The sequence below is a fragment of the Gopherus flavomarginatus genome, chromosome 1, assembly GCF_025201925.1.
Source record: "Gopherus flavomarginatus isolate rGopFla2 chromosome 1, rGopFla2.mat.asm, whole genome shotgun sequence".
Taxonomy (NCBI): domain Eukaryota; kingdom Metazoa; phylum Chordata; order Testudines; family Testudinidae; genus Gopherus; species Gopherus flavomarginatus.
In genome coordinates, this window is record NC_066617.1 from 137,568,499 (window position 1) to 137,584,687 (window position 16,189).

Sequence of the window (16,189 nt, forward strand, 5' to 3'; positions counted from 1 at the left end):
GATCTATGTTTAAATGGGAAATAATATGGCATTGTTCTGAAGTGACTCAAGACCGTGAGTGCCAGCCTCAGGGCAGACTGTCAAAAAGCAGGGTAGAAACCCCAAACTGGTAGTATGTTCTATAATTAGATTTCCCCAACCCAGTAACAAGCATGAACTCCTAAAACACTGTAACAGTCTAACCATGGAGTCAGACAGTCCCTGAGATATTCCAGTCTGTCTTGCCAGCCAGACAAGCTGGACTATGTGATAAGAGGGTCACTTTACCCCAAAAATCACAATATTCAGGTTACTCACAGTCCCAGAAGACCAGTCACTTACCCCAGGTCAGTTGTATTCAGATCTCAAACCAAAGACAACACTTATAGCTAATCCTGTAATAAACTCTCAATTTTTTTAACTGAGAAGAAAATGTTATTTAGAATGTTAAAACAGAAAACGTACACACACAAGTGAGTTAGTCGTAGATTTATAAAGGTAATGTAAGCTTCTATAATCAGCTTTGTACTTTAGGGCTGACCCATGCCAAGTAGCACAAGGGTCTCTTGCTTATGTTTAGGAGACTTTACCCCTCAGAGTCCAGAGACCAAGTTTCTCCTTGTCAGGGATCTTTTTTATTCCCTTCACCCCGGATTCCAAGGCAATGGGATGAGTTCATGTACAGGTTTCCCTTTTCCTTGACAGAGTTAGGAATGCCATTAACAAAGTCTCTGTCCTGTGATGCTACACAATGCCTCATTTGCCTTCAGTGGGCCATCCTGTGTGCAGGATGAGCACTTTATCCTAATTAAAGCTGCTTTTCCTCTGAGTTGCACAATTACAGAGGTTGACAATGCAAACACTCAACATAACTTTATACATTGGATACATATATTATAAGTAGGATTAATACATGCACATCCTACAAGCGTTCCATAAAGTCTAAACACTAAGCACATTCTTATAACACTAATATATATTTTAACAATACTAACCCACAGGTAAGCAAGACCAGTTTCCAACTCTGCATTTGTCAGCGTTCGGAGAGGCCTTGGGCCTTGGCATGCCAGCATCACACAATAGAGTTCTATTTAGTAGTTGTCCTGGAGGAGGGGCGGGGGGGGAGAAGGGATTTGAAATAACCTAAGCAAGTTTACATACAACAAATCACTTGAATGGGTGTCTTTGTGGGGCTGTACTGTGAAACTGTGCAGGCTGGGGTTCAAACACTTATCTCAAAGGCTGTACTAGGAGGAATGGTGTGTTCTTATCTTGAGTTCACTAACTTGTAAAATCATAGTGAAGACAAGGGAATTTGTAGTTTTCATACAAATTAGCTGGTCGAGTTAGACTACCTGACAAATTAATTTGCTTGAAAATTGCACGCTGCCTTAACACAAGGTAAAATACTAGTGAACTCAAGGACATACCTTTTACTAGTGAACACGCAGCTTCTTTTGGGGTGAATCTCTGTACATGCCAAATGATGCATTGTTTCCATGTGTTTCACTGGAATACCATGTCAGCATGTCTCTTCTAAAAGAGAACTTCAAGCAAAAACAGAAACTAAGTTAAAGGTGGTCTAAAATATTTTAAATTAAAAAAAAATGCTCCATTTGCCTTACCATTCCCTTAGAAATATCTTCAGGGTCAAATCTTGTCTTTTCTGGATTTGCTGGAGAATTTTGGGGAGGGAAAGGCTCTCAAATATATGGTGCAGAGTCTTGCATTAGATGAGAGACTGGGGAGGTTGATCTTCAGAGACATCCTTTCTCCCAAGTGTTTATCAGGTATAGGTATTGAGCAAAAAATCCAAAGTTTTAAAGCTTCCTTAAAATATTCCTTTTCCTCTCATATTTGCTTTCTGTTTTTTGATGTCCTTATTTCATTCGTTCTCTAGTCTCCATAAGATCTTTGCTTTCTGAAAACCTTTGTTTGGACTTAAACCTTTCAGATCTTGACACAACCAAAAGATGCAAAAAAGTACAGACACTTCCATCCTAAGATCAATATTATCTCCATTGTACAGATGGCCAAATTGAAGGATAGAGGTAATAGTGTCGCTTAGTAAGTCAGTAGCAGCACTGGGCATGGAACCCAGGAGTTGTCATTAGTTATAAGATCATTCTTTCTCCTTTACAACCTACATTGTTGTTCTGAGACAGAGATACCTATTTTTTATTCATCCTTGTCTCTTTGGTACCACTTGGCTCATTCTCTTTTTCTGCTTTTAATTTGCCCTCTTCCTGCAATGATCCTGTCTCCCTCTCCACACTTTCCCATTGAATTTCTTTATTAACTCCTATCATGCTCTCTCCCTCATACCATGACTACTTCCTGGGGGCGGGAAAATGTGTTAACAGTTCAGGACCAGGACACAGCAGTCCTATCCACCTATTCATTCCCATCAAAGAGTGATGGGTGGAAGCCTCTTGTTCAGAATCTCTGGAGTGTTCTCTAGCACCTGGGAGTAGAGGGAACTGAAGGGGAAACTTCACTCATTGTTTGTATCTCTAATTCCATGTAGTGACATTTCAGTTGACATGGGTAAAGGTGACACTGGGGGCAAATGTGCTTCGGGTGTGAGATTTGACAGGTATGCTCTGATTTTAAAACTTATAGCAAGATTTCTAGGTTATAAATATATTTTGCTTTGAAGCTCACCTTCAAGGCTACATAAGAGTAAGTTCCCTATAGCAGCATTGGCAGTTAACGTGAATTCTATCAGACAGATATTTTTAAGTATATTTTGCCTATTAAGTGTCTTTACATGTATACTTATCTTTCAAGTTGCTAGCTAAGAACTTGTAAGTGCAGTTCAAGGATATAGTATATGCACAGTGATTGGTAGGTAAATAGGTTTGACAGTTTTTAGAGTTGCTTAACTGAGTTAGTATGTTCCAAATCATTGCTCTTTATTGCTACTTGTAAATTTGTGAGGCAGGTCCATGAAGTAGCTAAAATGCGTTCTATTTCAACATAGTAGAAAGAGACCTATTCTACTTATTCTAGGGTATCTTCAGGTTAAACTTCCATTTTCAGGTTTGTGAAAAAAAAATACTTGCATTTTTGTTGAACAGCATTGAATCTCTGATTAACGTGTTAACTGTTCAAGCTGTTGACAGGAAAATTGACTAACGTGAGTTCTTAAATATTTCTAATTGTCTTGAATTTTTCTGTGTGCTACTTACAATGAGTTTTAAAATATTTAACTATTTAACTTTTCTAAAAAGACACATCAGAAGATTTGGCAACCTTAATCCTAGGTATGACTGCAGCCGCCAACTTGCTAAACTGAAAAGAAAGCCAAGAAAAATGTGATTTAAATGTCTTAAGTGATTAAAAATCACTTTTTTTTATGTTTATAGTGTCATTTTATAATGAAGCTTTTTGATATTGTCTTGAATCCAGTTTTTAATATTAAGGCTTTGTTAGCAATTCAGTTATAAGCCTCTGTTTTGGAGGATCACAATTGATATAAAAGAATTGCACAGTAACACACCTTTATTCTCATTATGGCATTTTAAAAAAGTCTCCTCTGTTCTGGGGAGTGCAAAAATCCCCCAAATCTCATTTGTAGTATCTATTTCAGACACTTTCTGAACTTAGATTAAAAAAAAATGTTTTATAGCTTTCATTGGAAGTGCTTACTGGAGAACCAGTTGCACTATCAGGTGAATGCACCTTTAGGTGGGTCTGGCTAATGCTTTTTGGAAACTATGCGTTTGAAAGAGCAGCCATTTCATTTCAGCTTATTGAGTAAGGATATATTTAAGGTTTTTAACCTAATACAGCAGTGAGTCCAGAAAAATGGTAAACATACACAGTTTGAATATTCCAACTGTCACAACTTTATTCAAAGTTTAAAGTTCTCACTGAATCCTTCACTCAAATACCGAATTTTGGCGGAGACGAAATGGGCAGCTACCACTCTGAATTAAGACTTCGTATTGATGTACTTGGTTTTTGCATCACTGTCTCATTGGCACACTTTATAACCCTTTAAACTGAGACATTAATGTTTTGTTGTAGCATTCCTATTAGTGAGTTCACATATGGGTTTGATTACCCTAATGTGTTATCGGATGGAAGTGTAATTCCAACTTCATTTATTTTTACTCATGCAGTAAATTTTCTGGTTGAAAGGTCTTTAAATTTACTTAATACAATCAGCCTGCGAAAATCTAGTTTCTGTTCAGTTTCCTGTTTATGATACACTTCTGGATCTATGTATGCTAGGATAACATTTCATTTTGAAGGATGGCCACCAACATCTCAGCAAATGATTCTGGCTTCTTGTAACAGAGCAAAGGAACATATTTTGAAATCACACCCATACCCCATCCTTAAAAGCAGTCTGTTTTTATTTTAAGAATTACTTTTTGACACTCCAACCTGTTTACAAAGCTTACAAACTAGTAATACAATTTCACTGGTCTAATTTAAAATCCCTTTGCATTGCACAGTTTGGACATATAAAAAAACTTCCTGTGCTCCCTCTAAGGTGCGTGTGTGTGTGTGTGGGTGCGCGCCTGCAGCAGCAGCAAAGCTAAAAACACTTTTAAATTATATATGTCTGTGTTAGGAGATTGGATTGATTTACCTAAATTGGTTCTTAAACCAATCTAGTTGAATTGGTCCAAAAACTGTTTGTAGTTCAATTTCTAGTTAAACTTTAAAGTGAAAATTATTGGAGACCAAGTGAATATCAGTTGCTGGAGCTTTTCCTCACAATTCCTTGATTGTAGCAGTAGTTGAAAGGTTTGGAAGTTAAACCTGCATGTGTGCAACGTTTTTCCTGAACAATGTGTATTGTGCACCTACTCCTTACTTTCTTGGGAGTTTGTAAGAATACAGTAGAAAATTGCTAATGTAATCCATGCTTTATAATCAATGTAATAAAGGCTCCCTCCCTGTACTACTCAAACACATTGGTATGTAGTAATTTATACTTTTTAAGATATTTTACAAAATCCTACAGCATGTTCACGAGAGATGGGAAGCTGTTAATCTATTTATCAACATTCATCTTTGAAATCCCATCAGTTAATGTGCACAGAGGAGGATTTTCCTGAAGAGATAAATGTAATGACCGTAATTAGTTTTTATTACCTCTGCTGGAACTTAAAGGTGTTCAAAGGCCTCACAATGATCTTTTGTTGAACCTAGGACATGATTCTGGCAAAGAACGAGAGTTTAGTCCAGGACTGACCAGGTGCAACACTCATTCCTTTACTGTTGAGAAACCCTATACCTGTGAGAGGTGGTTGTGTTTTTTGGTTTTTTTTTAAATTCTTTCTGAACTGGACAAACTGCCCCGGCGAGCCAGTGTGCAATAAGTGACTGGTATGAAAAGCAGGATAACTTTTTGCTAACTTTTAAGAATGTATATGATTTCGTGTTTCACCAGTATGATCGTCATTCAACTCAAGGAATTTGATCGTAAAAGGAAAAGATGAAATATAGTATATCAGGAGTTTAGAGCGACAAGCTGCATGTCACCACTACTTCTTTCAAAACACAATCTAAAACCACTTGGCCATTCTATGGATGGGCGCTGTGTCATTTTCTGATGGTTAACCAAGTTCTTTAGTCTAATTACATAAGAGAATTGAATTGTGATCCTTTGCATGACGATATGTCCTGAAGGTGTTGAAGTAGCGTCCAGTTTGGTGTGGAATGATTAAAAAAAATAAATAAATTTGGTGACTTGACTTAGTCTGACTACACAAACTGGGACCACCAAAAGTAAGCCCTATTGATCCCCAGACAGTCTAATGGCTGGTGTGCCAACTTCCAAACTAATGAAGGGAAAACTTCCTTTCATTTCACAAACTTTGGGTCAGATTCTAATGTTGGCAATAATAGTGTAAATACAAAGCTACTCCAGTGTTGACAGTGGAATTTGGACCATTATTTTAAAATAACATTTTGGAGTATTTGGGCTTTTTTTTCTCCTCTTGGAGTTTGAGCTGTAATCAGTAACTCTACATAACTGAAAAACTAATTATTGCTCCTGCCAGCTCTTTTTCTCTCCAGATTACTGCAATCATGCCAAATGATACAGATTTGAAATGGATTTCCAGGCTTATATTTACAATAACATTTGAACTTTAATCACAGAGTTAAATTCACCTTGTGCAGAGGTCAAACACAAAGACTGTTCACCTCTTAAATTTCACTTAAGCTGTGTTGAAGGTTTTTTGCATAGACTCTACACTGGAGTGAACTTCGTCCAAGACAAAAATCTTAAAACAATTTTTTGTGGGAGAGGGATGAGAGTTTAGGTTTTTCCTGATGGTTGTTACTTCAGTAGTGACATTTCTAAGGGGATGTCTGTTTTCTTTCAGAAAACCGAAATGTGGGAAAACGAGAAGACTGAAGCTGACATGGAGGAGTATATCTGGGATAATAGCCCCTCTCAGAAGAATGCTTTGGACACGCTTCTTCGAATAAGAGCTGCAGAGAAAACCACTGAAGTAACTGAGGAAGAGCTGCTTGCCTCTGAGATAGTTGAGAATTACAAAACCGCTGTAGTTGCACTTAAAAATGAAGGGGAAACAGAAAACAACATTTTGCAATACAAGGAATCCGTGATGAAACTACTGAATTTACAAGCATTACAGTGAAAATTGACATTCCATGCGCATCTCTGATCTTATGTCAATATACAAAGATAATCTATGATAATATTACTTTGTAGGAAATTGTGAATGCAGTTATCCATGATATTCTGGACCTTCAACAAAACAAGTTTTCCGTAGAATTAATAAAATTTTAAAATTTCAAAAACCTTTAATGGAATTTCCAGTGAATAGAGATTTCAAACAGGGTCAGCAACACAGAGTTTGTTTCCCCTTATGCCAATATCCTCCTTTTCCTCTATAAATACAATTTGTATCAAGTCTTTTCTAGGAAGCCTGAGTATTTATGGGCTTAGGCATTCTGTTCTGCTGTTCTAGCCTGGGATTTAGGAGGCCCCGATCGAATTCCTTGCTCTACCAGATTTCTATGTATCCTTGGGTAAATCATATAGGGTAAGATTTTCAAAAGCACCCATTTGACTTAGGCCATGTCTACACTACAGCATAAAATCGAAATTATTAAAACCGGTTTTATAAAACTGGTTTTATAAAATCGATTTTATGCGTCCACACTAGGGCACATTAATTCGGTGGTGTGCTTCCATGGTCCTAGGCTACCATCGATTTCCGGAGGGGTGCACTCTGGGTAGCTCAGTAAAAGAATGAGACCAATAACTTCGATTTCCGTCCACACTAACCCTAAATCGATATAGTAATATCGATTTTAGGGCTACTCCTCTCGTTGGGGAGGAGTACAGAAATTGATTTTAAGAACCCTTAAAATCAATTTAAAGTGCCTTGTAGTGTGGACGGGTACAGCGTTAAACCGATTTAACGCTGTTTAAATCGATTTAACGCTGTAGTGTGGACCAGGCCTTAGCCTCCTAAGTTCCACTGAATTTCAATGAGATTTGGGATCCTGTGTGCCTAAGTCATTTCTGCAAATGGGGCACACAGGGTATGTCTACACAGCAAAGAAAAGCCCAAGCCCAGCAGTCTACACAGAGACATGAAAGAGCCCCGCAGCAGGAGCCCTGCAAACCTGAGTCAACTGGCATGGGCCAGCTGTGGGTGTCTAGTTGCTGTGTAAGCATACCTTTAGTGTGCATTTGAAAATTTTACTCTTAGTGTATCTCTGCCTCCATTACCTTCATTTTTCCAGATGAAGGTAACATTACCTCCTACCTTTGCGGGCAGTTGGCAGGATAACTGCATTGGAGGTTGTGATGCACATAACTAATGAGGGTCACATAAGTACCTTAGATAGACATGTATATCTCTGAAGGAAGGGGAACAGGATAAAGTTAAGACCCCAGAATAGAAAGTGGCTGGAGTAGTGTACCATAAAGAAGGGAGGGAAAGGTTAAAGAGTGGCTGAAAGGATGCAAAATAAAAGGTATACACATACAGCTTTACAATAAATATGTAGCATAAGTAAGAATTGCATGTCTTATTAGAGGAACAAAAACAGTTTGGGTGGCAGGTGATGGGAAGTTAAAATTAAATATTTTAAAAGGATAGGACTTGCTCTTAACAAAGAAAGGGAAAAAAATATATGGATGGTTTTTACCTTTGATAATTGCTCTTTGAGCAGAACTGGTCTGAAAACCTGAAAGTAGTTGGTAATTTTAGCACTCACCAATTATCAAATGGTTCTTTAATGCTACAAATTGTGAAAAGAGAACTTATTTTTAAAAGGAAGAAAAGAGAAGTGAGCTTCAAAAACTAAGGAGGTTAAGATCCTATGACAGTAAAAATACAACTACTAGCACTAGCAAAATTAGGCATTCATGTTACAAAAATATTTCCCTTTCACGTGGGTGGCTTTTCATCAGAATTAAAGATTCTACAAAAGGTTAAATAAGCTTAAAAACATCATTCACAATGTTCTGCTCCCCAGCCACAGCTGGTTAAGAAGAAAAGATGCAACATAAGAGCATAGGCACCAGAACTGGGGGAGTGGAGGGAAGTGACTCTTGTGCATCTGTTTAGGAATCTGTTGGAGCCGTTCTGCATGGCTTATAGGTACTCCGGCTGCTGCAGCTTCTGTCATCTACATAAAGCAACAAAGAGTCCTGTGGCACCTTATAGACTAACAGTAGATCTGTTAGACTATAAGGTGCCACAGGACTCTTAGTCTGGATCTGTAAAAAGCAACAAACATGGCTACCCCTCTAATACTTGTCATCCACAGGTAGCCTTCGAAATTGGAATGTATACTCCCCTTCTAAAAGGAGTGGCATTGTCAAATGGATTCTGTCTAGTAGATCAGTTTTTCATCCAGGAATAAGTACCTCTATGCACATAAAATAGTAATATAGCTATAGTTAAGATTGAAAATGGTTGCTTAGTAAACTCGTATTTCAGACTGTCAAAACTTTGCAATCCTTCACCTTTTTGGCATTAAATATTCCCTCCTTTCAGCTCTGCACCAAGGTGAATTTTATTTGAAAGTGTCAAGGGGGGTGGGGGAAAATGGTTCAGCTGTTTTTGAATGTTTGGTTTTTGAGTGAGAATAAAAGTATGTATGTGTTTTTATATATATATATATATATATATATATATATATATATATATACACACACACTTAACTTTTTTTGAAAAGCTATGGAACAGAAATCACTGGAGAATTGAAAACTGCAATTAGACTTGGAAAATGCTATGAATTCTAGATCGGGGGCTAGCCTTACACCAAAGGAAATTTGTTTTCAATATGTATGGGAGGGATTTTTAGACCTAGGGACTGATGCGCAGCTAATTTAGTTCAAAATGGAGTGGCTAGTCTGCAGAATCACTGTAGACTAATTTGAGTAACTTTCTACATATTTTGAGACGCTTAGAATATTATACGGTTCTGATTCTTGTTTCTGTTGCTTTTTCCCATCAGAATGTCCTTCTGCACACACAAGTGGGCAACAGGAAGTCCTGAGTTCTATTCCCTGTACAAATGAATGCAATTAATCTCCTACCTGCCATAAACTTTACTAATTATGACCTGAACAGAGCATGTTCGGAAAAAACTGCTGAAATTTGAAAGCAACAACTTTGGCATGGAAATAGTCATCACAGATGCAAGGGAATGCATAGGAAACTAATTTTCATTTTACTACATTAGTATTTTAAAATCTGAAGTAGTTTTTGTATTTAACTCCATATCTAATGGGATGTGCTACAAAATGTATAGGAAATGCAAAATCCATTAAACTTGAGTCTATGTGAAGTACTTATATCTAGCTTGGAGTCACTTATCAAACGTTGCTAGTAATCCAAAGCAGGGTGAAAATTGATCCTCCTTGAGCAAGGGCACCTGGATTTGGGTTTCCTTAATCAGAGGTAATTGTTTCCTATGGCAGCTGAATGGTTCTAGTTACAACAATTGGCCTTTTGACTTTGTAACTTTTTTGCAAGTTAGAGCTATAAGGCGCTGACAATCAAAACTTGCTATTTTCTTTTTTTAAAAAAAAGAAAAGGGAATTTAAATGTAAAAGTGTTAATGCACCATTAAGCTCTTACATCAAAGCAATATCAAATCCAAAGTTGCATAAGCAATGTTAACTGCTGCTACTTGCGATTATGCATTACAGTACAGAGCTTTTGTGCCCCTGGGGGCCGAGGCATTAGATTAGGTCCCCGGAGCCATGGGCTATATCTTTGGCTCTGTCACTGACTTGCTGTTTAGTCTTGAGCAAGCCTCTCTACCTCTCTGTCTCCCCTCTCATTCTGTCTTCTCTAATTTAGCTTATAAGATTTTGTGAGGCAGGAGCAGTCCATTACTATCAGGGCTGGCTCCAGGCACCAGCTCAGCAAGCAGATGCTTGGGATGGCCAATGGTGAGGGGCAGCACGTCCAGCTCTTTGGCGGCAATTCGGCTGCGGGTTCCTCACTCCCTCTCGGAGCAAAGGACCTGCCACCAAATTGCGGCCGAAGAGTGCAGTGGCGCGATTGCACTGCTGTGGGTTTGGGGTTTTTGTTTTTGTTTTTTGCACTGCTTGGGGTGGCAAAAACCCTGGAGTCGGCCCTGATTACTATGTGTTAATACCATATGTAGCACAATGGATCCTTGACCTCAGCTGGTGCTCTCAGGTGGCTGCTGTAATATGATTATTATACATTAGACAACTTATACACTTTTATAACCTTAAATCAATCTTAAGTATCTTCTATCTCATATTCTTGTAGGGTTCAGTTCATGAAAGACAGGGCCCTGTAGCACATCTTGCTCATGAAGTGTAACAGTAGTAATAAATGTGCAGATCCATAGAGTAGCTTTCTGCATCCCTGTCAGGGGTGCTTTATTAATGTATCCTACTGCAAGTACACTACTACTCTGAACCTTACATCTGTACATTTTTATGTTACTTATGACTAGATACGTAGGTCACATAACATAAGAATGGCCATACTGGGTCAAACCAAAGGTCCATCTAGCCCAGTATCCTGTCTACTAACAGTGGCCAATGTCAGGTGCCACAGAAGGAATGAACAGAAAAGGTATTCATCAAGTGATCTATCCCCTGTCACCCATTTCCAGCTTTTGGCAAACAAAGGCTAGGGACACCATCCCTGCCCATCCTGGCTAATAGCCATTGATGGCCCTATTCTCCATGAATGTATCTAGTTCTTTTTTGAAGCCTGTTATAGTCTTGGCCTTCACAACATCCTCTGGCAAGGAGGTTTCACAGGTTGACTGTGCATTGTGTGGAAAAAAATACTTCCTTTTGTTTGTTTTAAACCTGCTGCCTATTAATTTCATTTTGTGCCCCCTAGTTCTTGTGTTATGAGAAAAGAGTAAATAACGCTTCCTTGTTTACTTTCTCTACACCAGTCATGATATTATAGACCAGTGGTTCTCAAACTTCTGTACTGGTGACCCCTTTCACATAGCAAGCCTCTGAGTTGCAGCCCCTCCCCTTATAAATTAAAAACACTTTTTAATATATTTAACACCATTGTAATGCTGGAGTCAACGCAGGGTTTAGGGTGGAGGCTGACAGCTCATGACCTCCCCCTGTAATAACCTTGTGACCCCGAGGGGTCTCAACCCCCAGTTTGAGAACCCCTGTTATAGACCTCTATCATATCCCCCCTTAGTCATCTCTTTTCCAAGCTGAAAAGTCCCAGTCTTATTAATCTCTCCTCATATGGCAGCCATTCCTTACCCCTAATCATTTTTGTTGCCCTTTTCTGAACCTTTTCCAAGTCCAATATATCTTTTTTGAGATGAGGCAACCACATCTGCACGCAGAATTCAAGATGTGAGTGTACCATAGATTTATATAGAGGCAATATGATATTATCTATCCCTTTCTTAATGATTCCTAACACTCTGGTCACTTTTTTGACTGCCACTGCACATTGAGTAGATGTTTTCAGAGAACTATTCACAATGACTCAAAGATCTCTTTCTTGAGTGGTAACTAATTTAGACCCCATCATTTTATGTGTACAGTTGGGACTATGTTTTCCAGTGTGCATTGCTTTGCATTTATCAACATTGAATTTCATCTGCCATTTTGTTGCCTAGTCACCCAGTTTTGTGAGATCCTTTCGTAACTCTTCACAGTCTGCCGTGGACTTAACTATCTTGAGTAGTTTTGTATCTGCAAATTTTGCCATCTCACTGTTCACTCCTTTTTACAGATCATTTATGACTATGGGGAACACCATTATTTACCTCTCTCCATTCTGAAAACTGACAATTTATTGCTATCCTTTGTTTCCTATCTTTTAACCAGTTAACAATCAATTCCCTCTTATCCCATGACAGCTTACTTTGCTTAAAAGCCTTTGGTGAGGGACCTTGTCAAAGGCTTTCTGAAAATTTAAATACACTATATCACTGGAGCCCCCTTGTCCACATGCTTGTTGATCCCCTCAAAGAATTCTAGTAGATTGGTGAGGCATGATTTCCCTTTACAAAAACCATGTTGACAATTCCCCAACAAATTATGTTTATGTACGTGTCGGACAATTTTGTTCTTTTCAACTGTTTCAACCAGTTTACCTGGTTGAACAGGCTTACCGGCCTGTAATTGCTGAGGTCTTCCCTGGAGCTCTTTTTAAAAATTGGTGTCACATTAGCTATCCTCCTGTCATTTGGTACAGAAGCTGATTTAATGATAGGTTACAAACAACAGTTAGTACTGCAATTTCACATTTGAGTTCCTTCAGAACTCTTGGGTGAATACCATCTGGTCCTGGTGACTTATTACTGTTTAGATTATCAGTTTGTTCCCAAACCTCCTCTACTGACACCTCAGTCTGGGACAGTTCCTCAGATCTGTCTCCTAAAAAGAATTGCTCAGATTTGGGAATCTCCCTCACATCCTCAACCATGAAGACTGATGCATTTAGTTTCTCCGCAGTGGCCTTATCATCCTTGAGTGCTCCTTTAGCACCTCCATCATCCAGTGGCCCCAATGGTTGTTTAGCAGACTTCCTGCTTCTGATGTACTTAAAAATATATATATTGCTATTACTTTTTGAGTCTTTGGCTAGCTATTCTTCAAATTCTTTTTTGACCTTCTTAGTCATATTTTTACACTTAATTTGCCAGAGTTTATGCTCCTTTCTATTTAACTCATTAGGATTTAACTTCCACCTTTTAAAGGATGCCTTTTTGCCTCTCACTGTTTCTTTTACTTTGTTAAAAGAACATGATGTCTCTTTTTTGGTTCTCTTACTTTGTTTTTTTAATTTGGGGTATACATTTAAGTTGAGCCTCTATTATGGTGTCTCTTAAAAGTTTCCATGCAGCTTGCAGGGATTTTACTTTTGGTGCTGTACCTTTTAATTTTTGTTTAACTAACCTCATTTTTGTGTAGTCCCCTTTTCTGAAATGAAATGCTACCATGTTGGGTCACTGTGGTGTTTTCCCCATCACAGAGATGTTAAATTTAATTATATTATGGTCACTATTACCAAGCGGTCCAGCTATAGTCACCTGGTAACTGTTTGATTTAAATGTTAATATTCTAACTTGCATCTAGTATGTGGGGTGGTGGCAGAAATAATATCTGAACTTTAATAAGGCATGAAAAGTACTCCTGGCATCCTGCAGGCAGACAAAGAGGCATTGACTATCTTCACCAACAATGGGCCTGTTATCTCAGTGCTGGCCTTTACCAGCCAACAGTAATGTAGGGCTAGTGTGCAGGTCATGGTCCAAAGCACTCCAAACACTTCCACTTCAGCTGGTCATCAGCTGAAACTTGAGCAAAAAAAGCCCATTGTATTTGTCCCTTCGAGACATTGTGTCGGTAGGACAGATGGTTTCTTCTAGATCCATGCAGTGTTCACAAAGAAACTGAAAATTCCTTGCAGTGAGAGAAACTCAGCTCTGTATCTAGTAGAGGCAACTCAGATTAGCCAAGCCAGAGCTTTGGTGGAAGCTAAGCTTATCTGTGTTTTGCACAGAGCTGCTTTAAAAAATGTCTAGATGTTGCAATCAGACTCTGCTAAGGAGTTTATGCATCAATGTACTAGCTATTTCCTTGTTTCGTTTATTGCAACACGTGATCTTTTTTTGTGAAGCTAAGGAACAGCTCAGTTCAGAGCTATTAAGAGTCATGGACTAAAGATTTTTGTATTATGGCAGACCATTGACTGTGGTATTTCCTCATAGTCGTCAGTAGCCTATGCAGTATCACCACTCTTCTTACACAGACTATTAAATTAAGTCTCAGGCCCTGACTGGATCAGTGCATCTTAACTTCAGACCACGTGAGGTGACGATATGATCTTCAGCAAGGGGAGTAACATCTCCATATGTGAGATCCAGAGTGTGGCCAGCTATACGCATACAGCCAGAAAGCACTGATGGCAGCCTAATGGTTGTCACAGTAGCAATGAACTCCTGAGTTAATCTAGGAGAATAGCTGTCTGACTCCCACTCCCCCTCTTGCCATATCTCTGAGCATGATGTTGCAAAGTTGGCCGTTAAGGACACAACTTCCTCAGCTACGTTTCCAAATAAGAACCTGAGAAACTCTTGTTATTCCTTCATGTGGCTGCCATTCATTTTGATAATCCCCCACCCCGTGTAATTAAAAAACACTAAACAAATCCTCCCCACAAGTATGAAAGTAGTGCCAAAAACGTTTTCCTTTTTTAGTGGTCGTACATTCTATATATTCCTTTCCCCTACACCAAACTTCTCCTATGTCTGCCACTTGGGCACAAAAGAGCCTACTGAAATATGAATCCCAGGGAAACTCTAGGATCTTCAAACCCAAAATAATACTTTCTCCCTACTTTCTAGACATTAATTCATAACATATATAGTGCTTTTTGACTGTATGTAATAAATCACTTTGCAAGGAGGTTAAGGATCACTATCACCAGTTTAAAAATGAGGAAACTATTGCACAGAGAGGTTTTTGAGATCACACAGCTGATCAGGGGCCAGATATAAATGTCTATCTGTAAAGAGGAGTGGGGGAAACTAACCATCCTTTAACATATATAGTACAGTGGCAGCAATATTAAAATGCATGTCTCAGGCCAAAGGTTCATACAACTAACTACACAATTCTGTACATCATATCTTAATAGAGAGAGGCTCTTGAGTAGCCATTGTATTCTTATTCATACATCATCCCTGTTCCAATTATAGCAACTTCTTACTTTTTCCATGTGTTTGATTTTTATTTATTCCACTAGTGGAGTTACGCCACACAACAACGATGTTAGAGTGGTTCCAGTCACTGACGGTAGCTCTTCTAAGTAGCAGGAGCTACTAGTGGAAGCAACTATGTTGGCTCCTCTTCCTTGATTGCAGCTTCTTTTATAGGCTATTTCCAATTAAGAGAGTACCGTAAAGCAGCTGAAAGTCAGCACCATGTGGCCTCCCAGTTCTGGAAACTTCCAGCAAGTGGTCTGTGGATCTCTGTATGAGAACCCCTGCCTTACTGAGAAAAGAACTTAGTATCTAAAAAGTCATTAAACATATCCTGACAATTAAAAATTAATGTAAATATACAAGAACAAAAGCATTACAGTATGCTAAAATGTGGCTGTTTTACGTAAAAATGTATGATGTATTTGAGATGCAATTCAAACTGTTTTATGATGCATTTGATGAATGGGCAGATTTAAGTATCCATGTTAATTTAACCTTTGACACTTCCCGTCTTTTGCATGCTTAACCATGCAATATGAATGTTGCATTAACTATTTATTTCATTGACTATGAGAAGGGATTGCTCAGGGTAGCCCCAATTCAGGAAGGTTCTTAAGAATGTACCTAATTTTAAGAGGCTACATGTGCTTAAATTTATCCAAGTGGTTAAGTACCCTGCTGAACTGGAGCCTATCTCTGCAAATAAATATACATTCTAGTCAGTATTATTAATTATATATGGAGCATTTTGATGCTAACAAAGTAAATTAGGATACCGTGTTTACAACATTGTGGCATTTGTGCAAATCTTATGTAAATTATTTCTTATTGCAAATTTTTACATATATAAATCTAATCTCTCATAATGCATAGAAATTAGAGAAATCCTTTTTCTATAAAACCTGGGAAAGAAACAATGATTTATGGTCATGCAAAGGCTCCCAAAGTACTTTACAAACTAAATATAGGGATTGTTAACACTAAAATGCATCTGTTTCTGTGGTTA

The 16,189-nt window shown here is 38.3% G+C and overlaps 1 protein-coding gene across 1 annotated transcript in view; it reads left to right on the forward strand.

Annotated features, from left to right (window-relative positions):
* MRPS35 (mitochondrial ribosomal protein S35) overlaps positions 1-8,994 on the forward strand; it is a 59,278-nt gene extending 50,284 nt beyond the window's left edge. Inside the window, exon 8 of the mRNA XM_050966260.1 lies at positions 6,330-8,994. Coding sequence (XP_050822217.1) covers positions 6,330-6,608 — 279 coding nt within the window. The 3' untranslated portion in view covers positions 6,609-8,994. The remainder of the gene's footprint in view (positions 1-6,329) is intronic.
* The last annotated feature ends 7,195 nt before the right edge of the window (positions 8,995-16,189 follow it).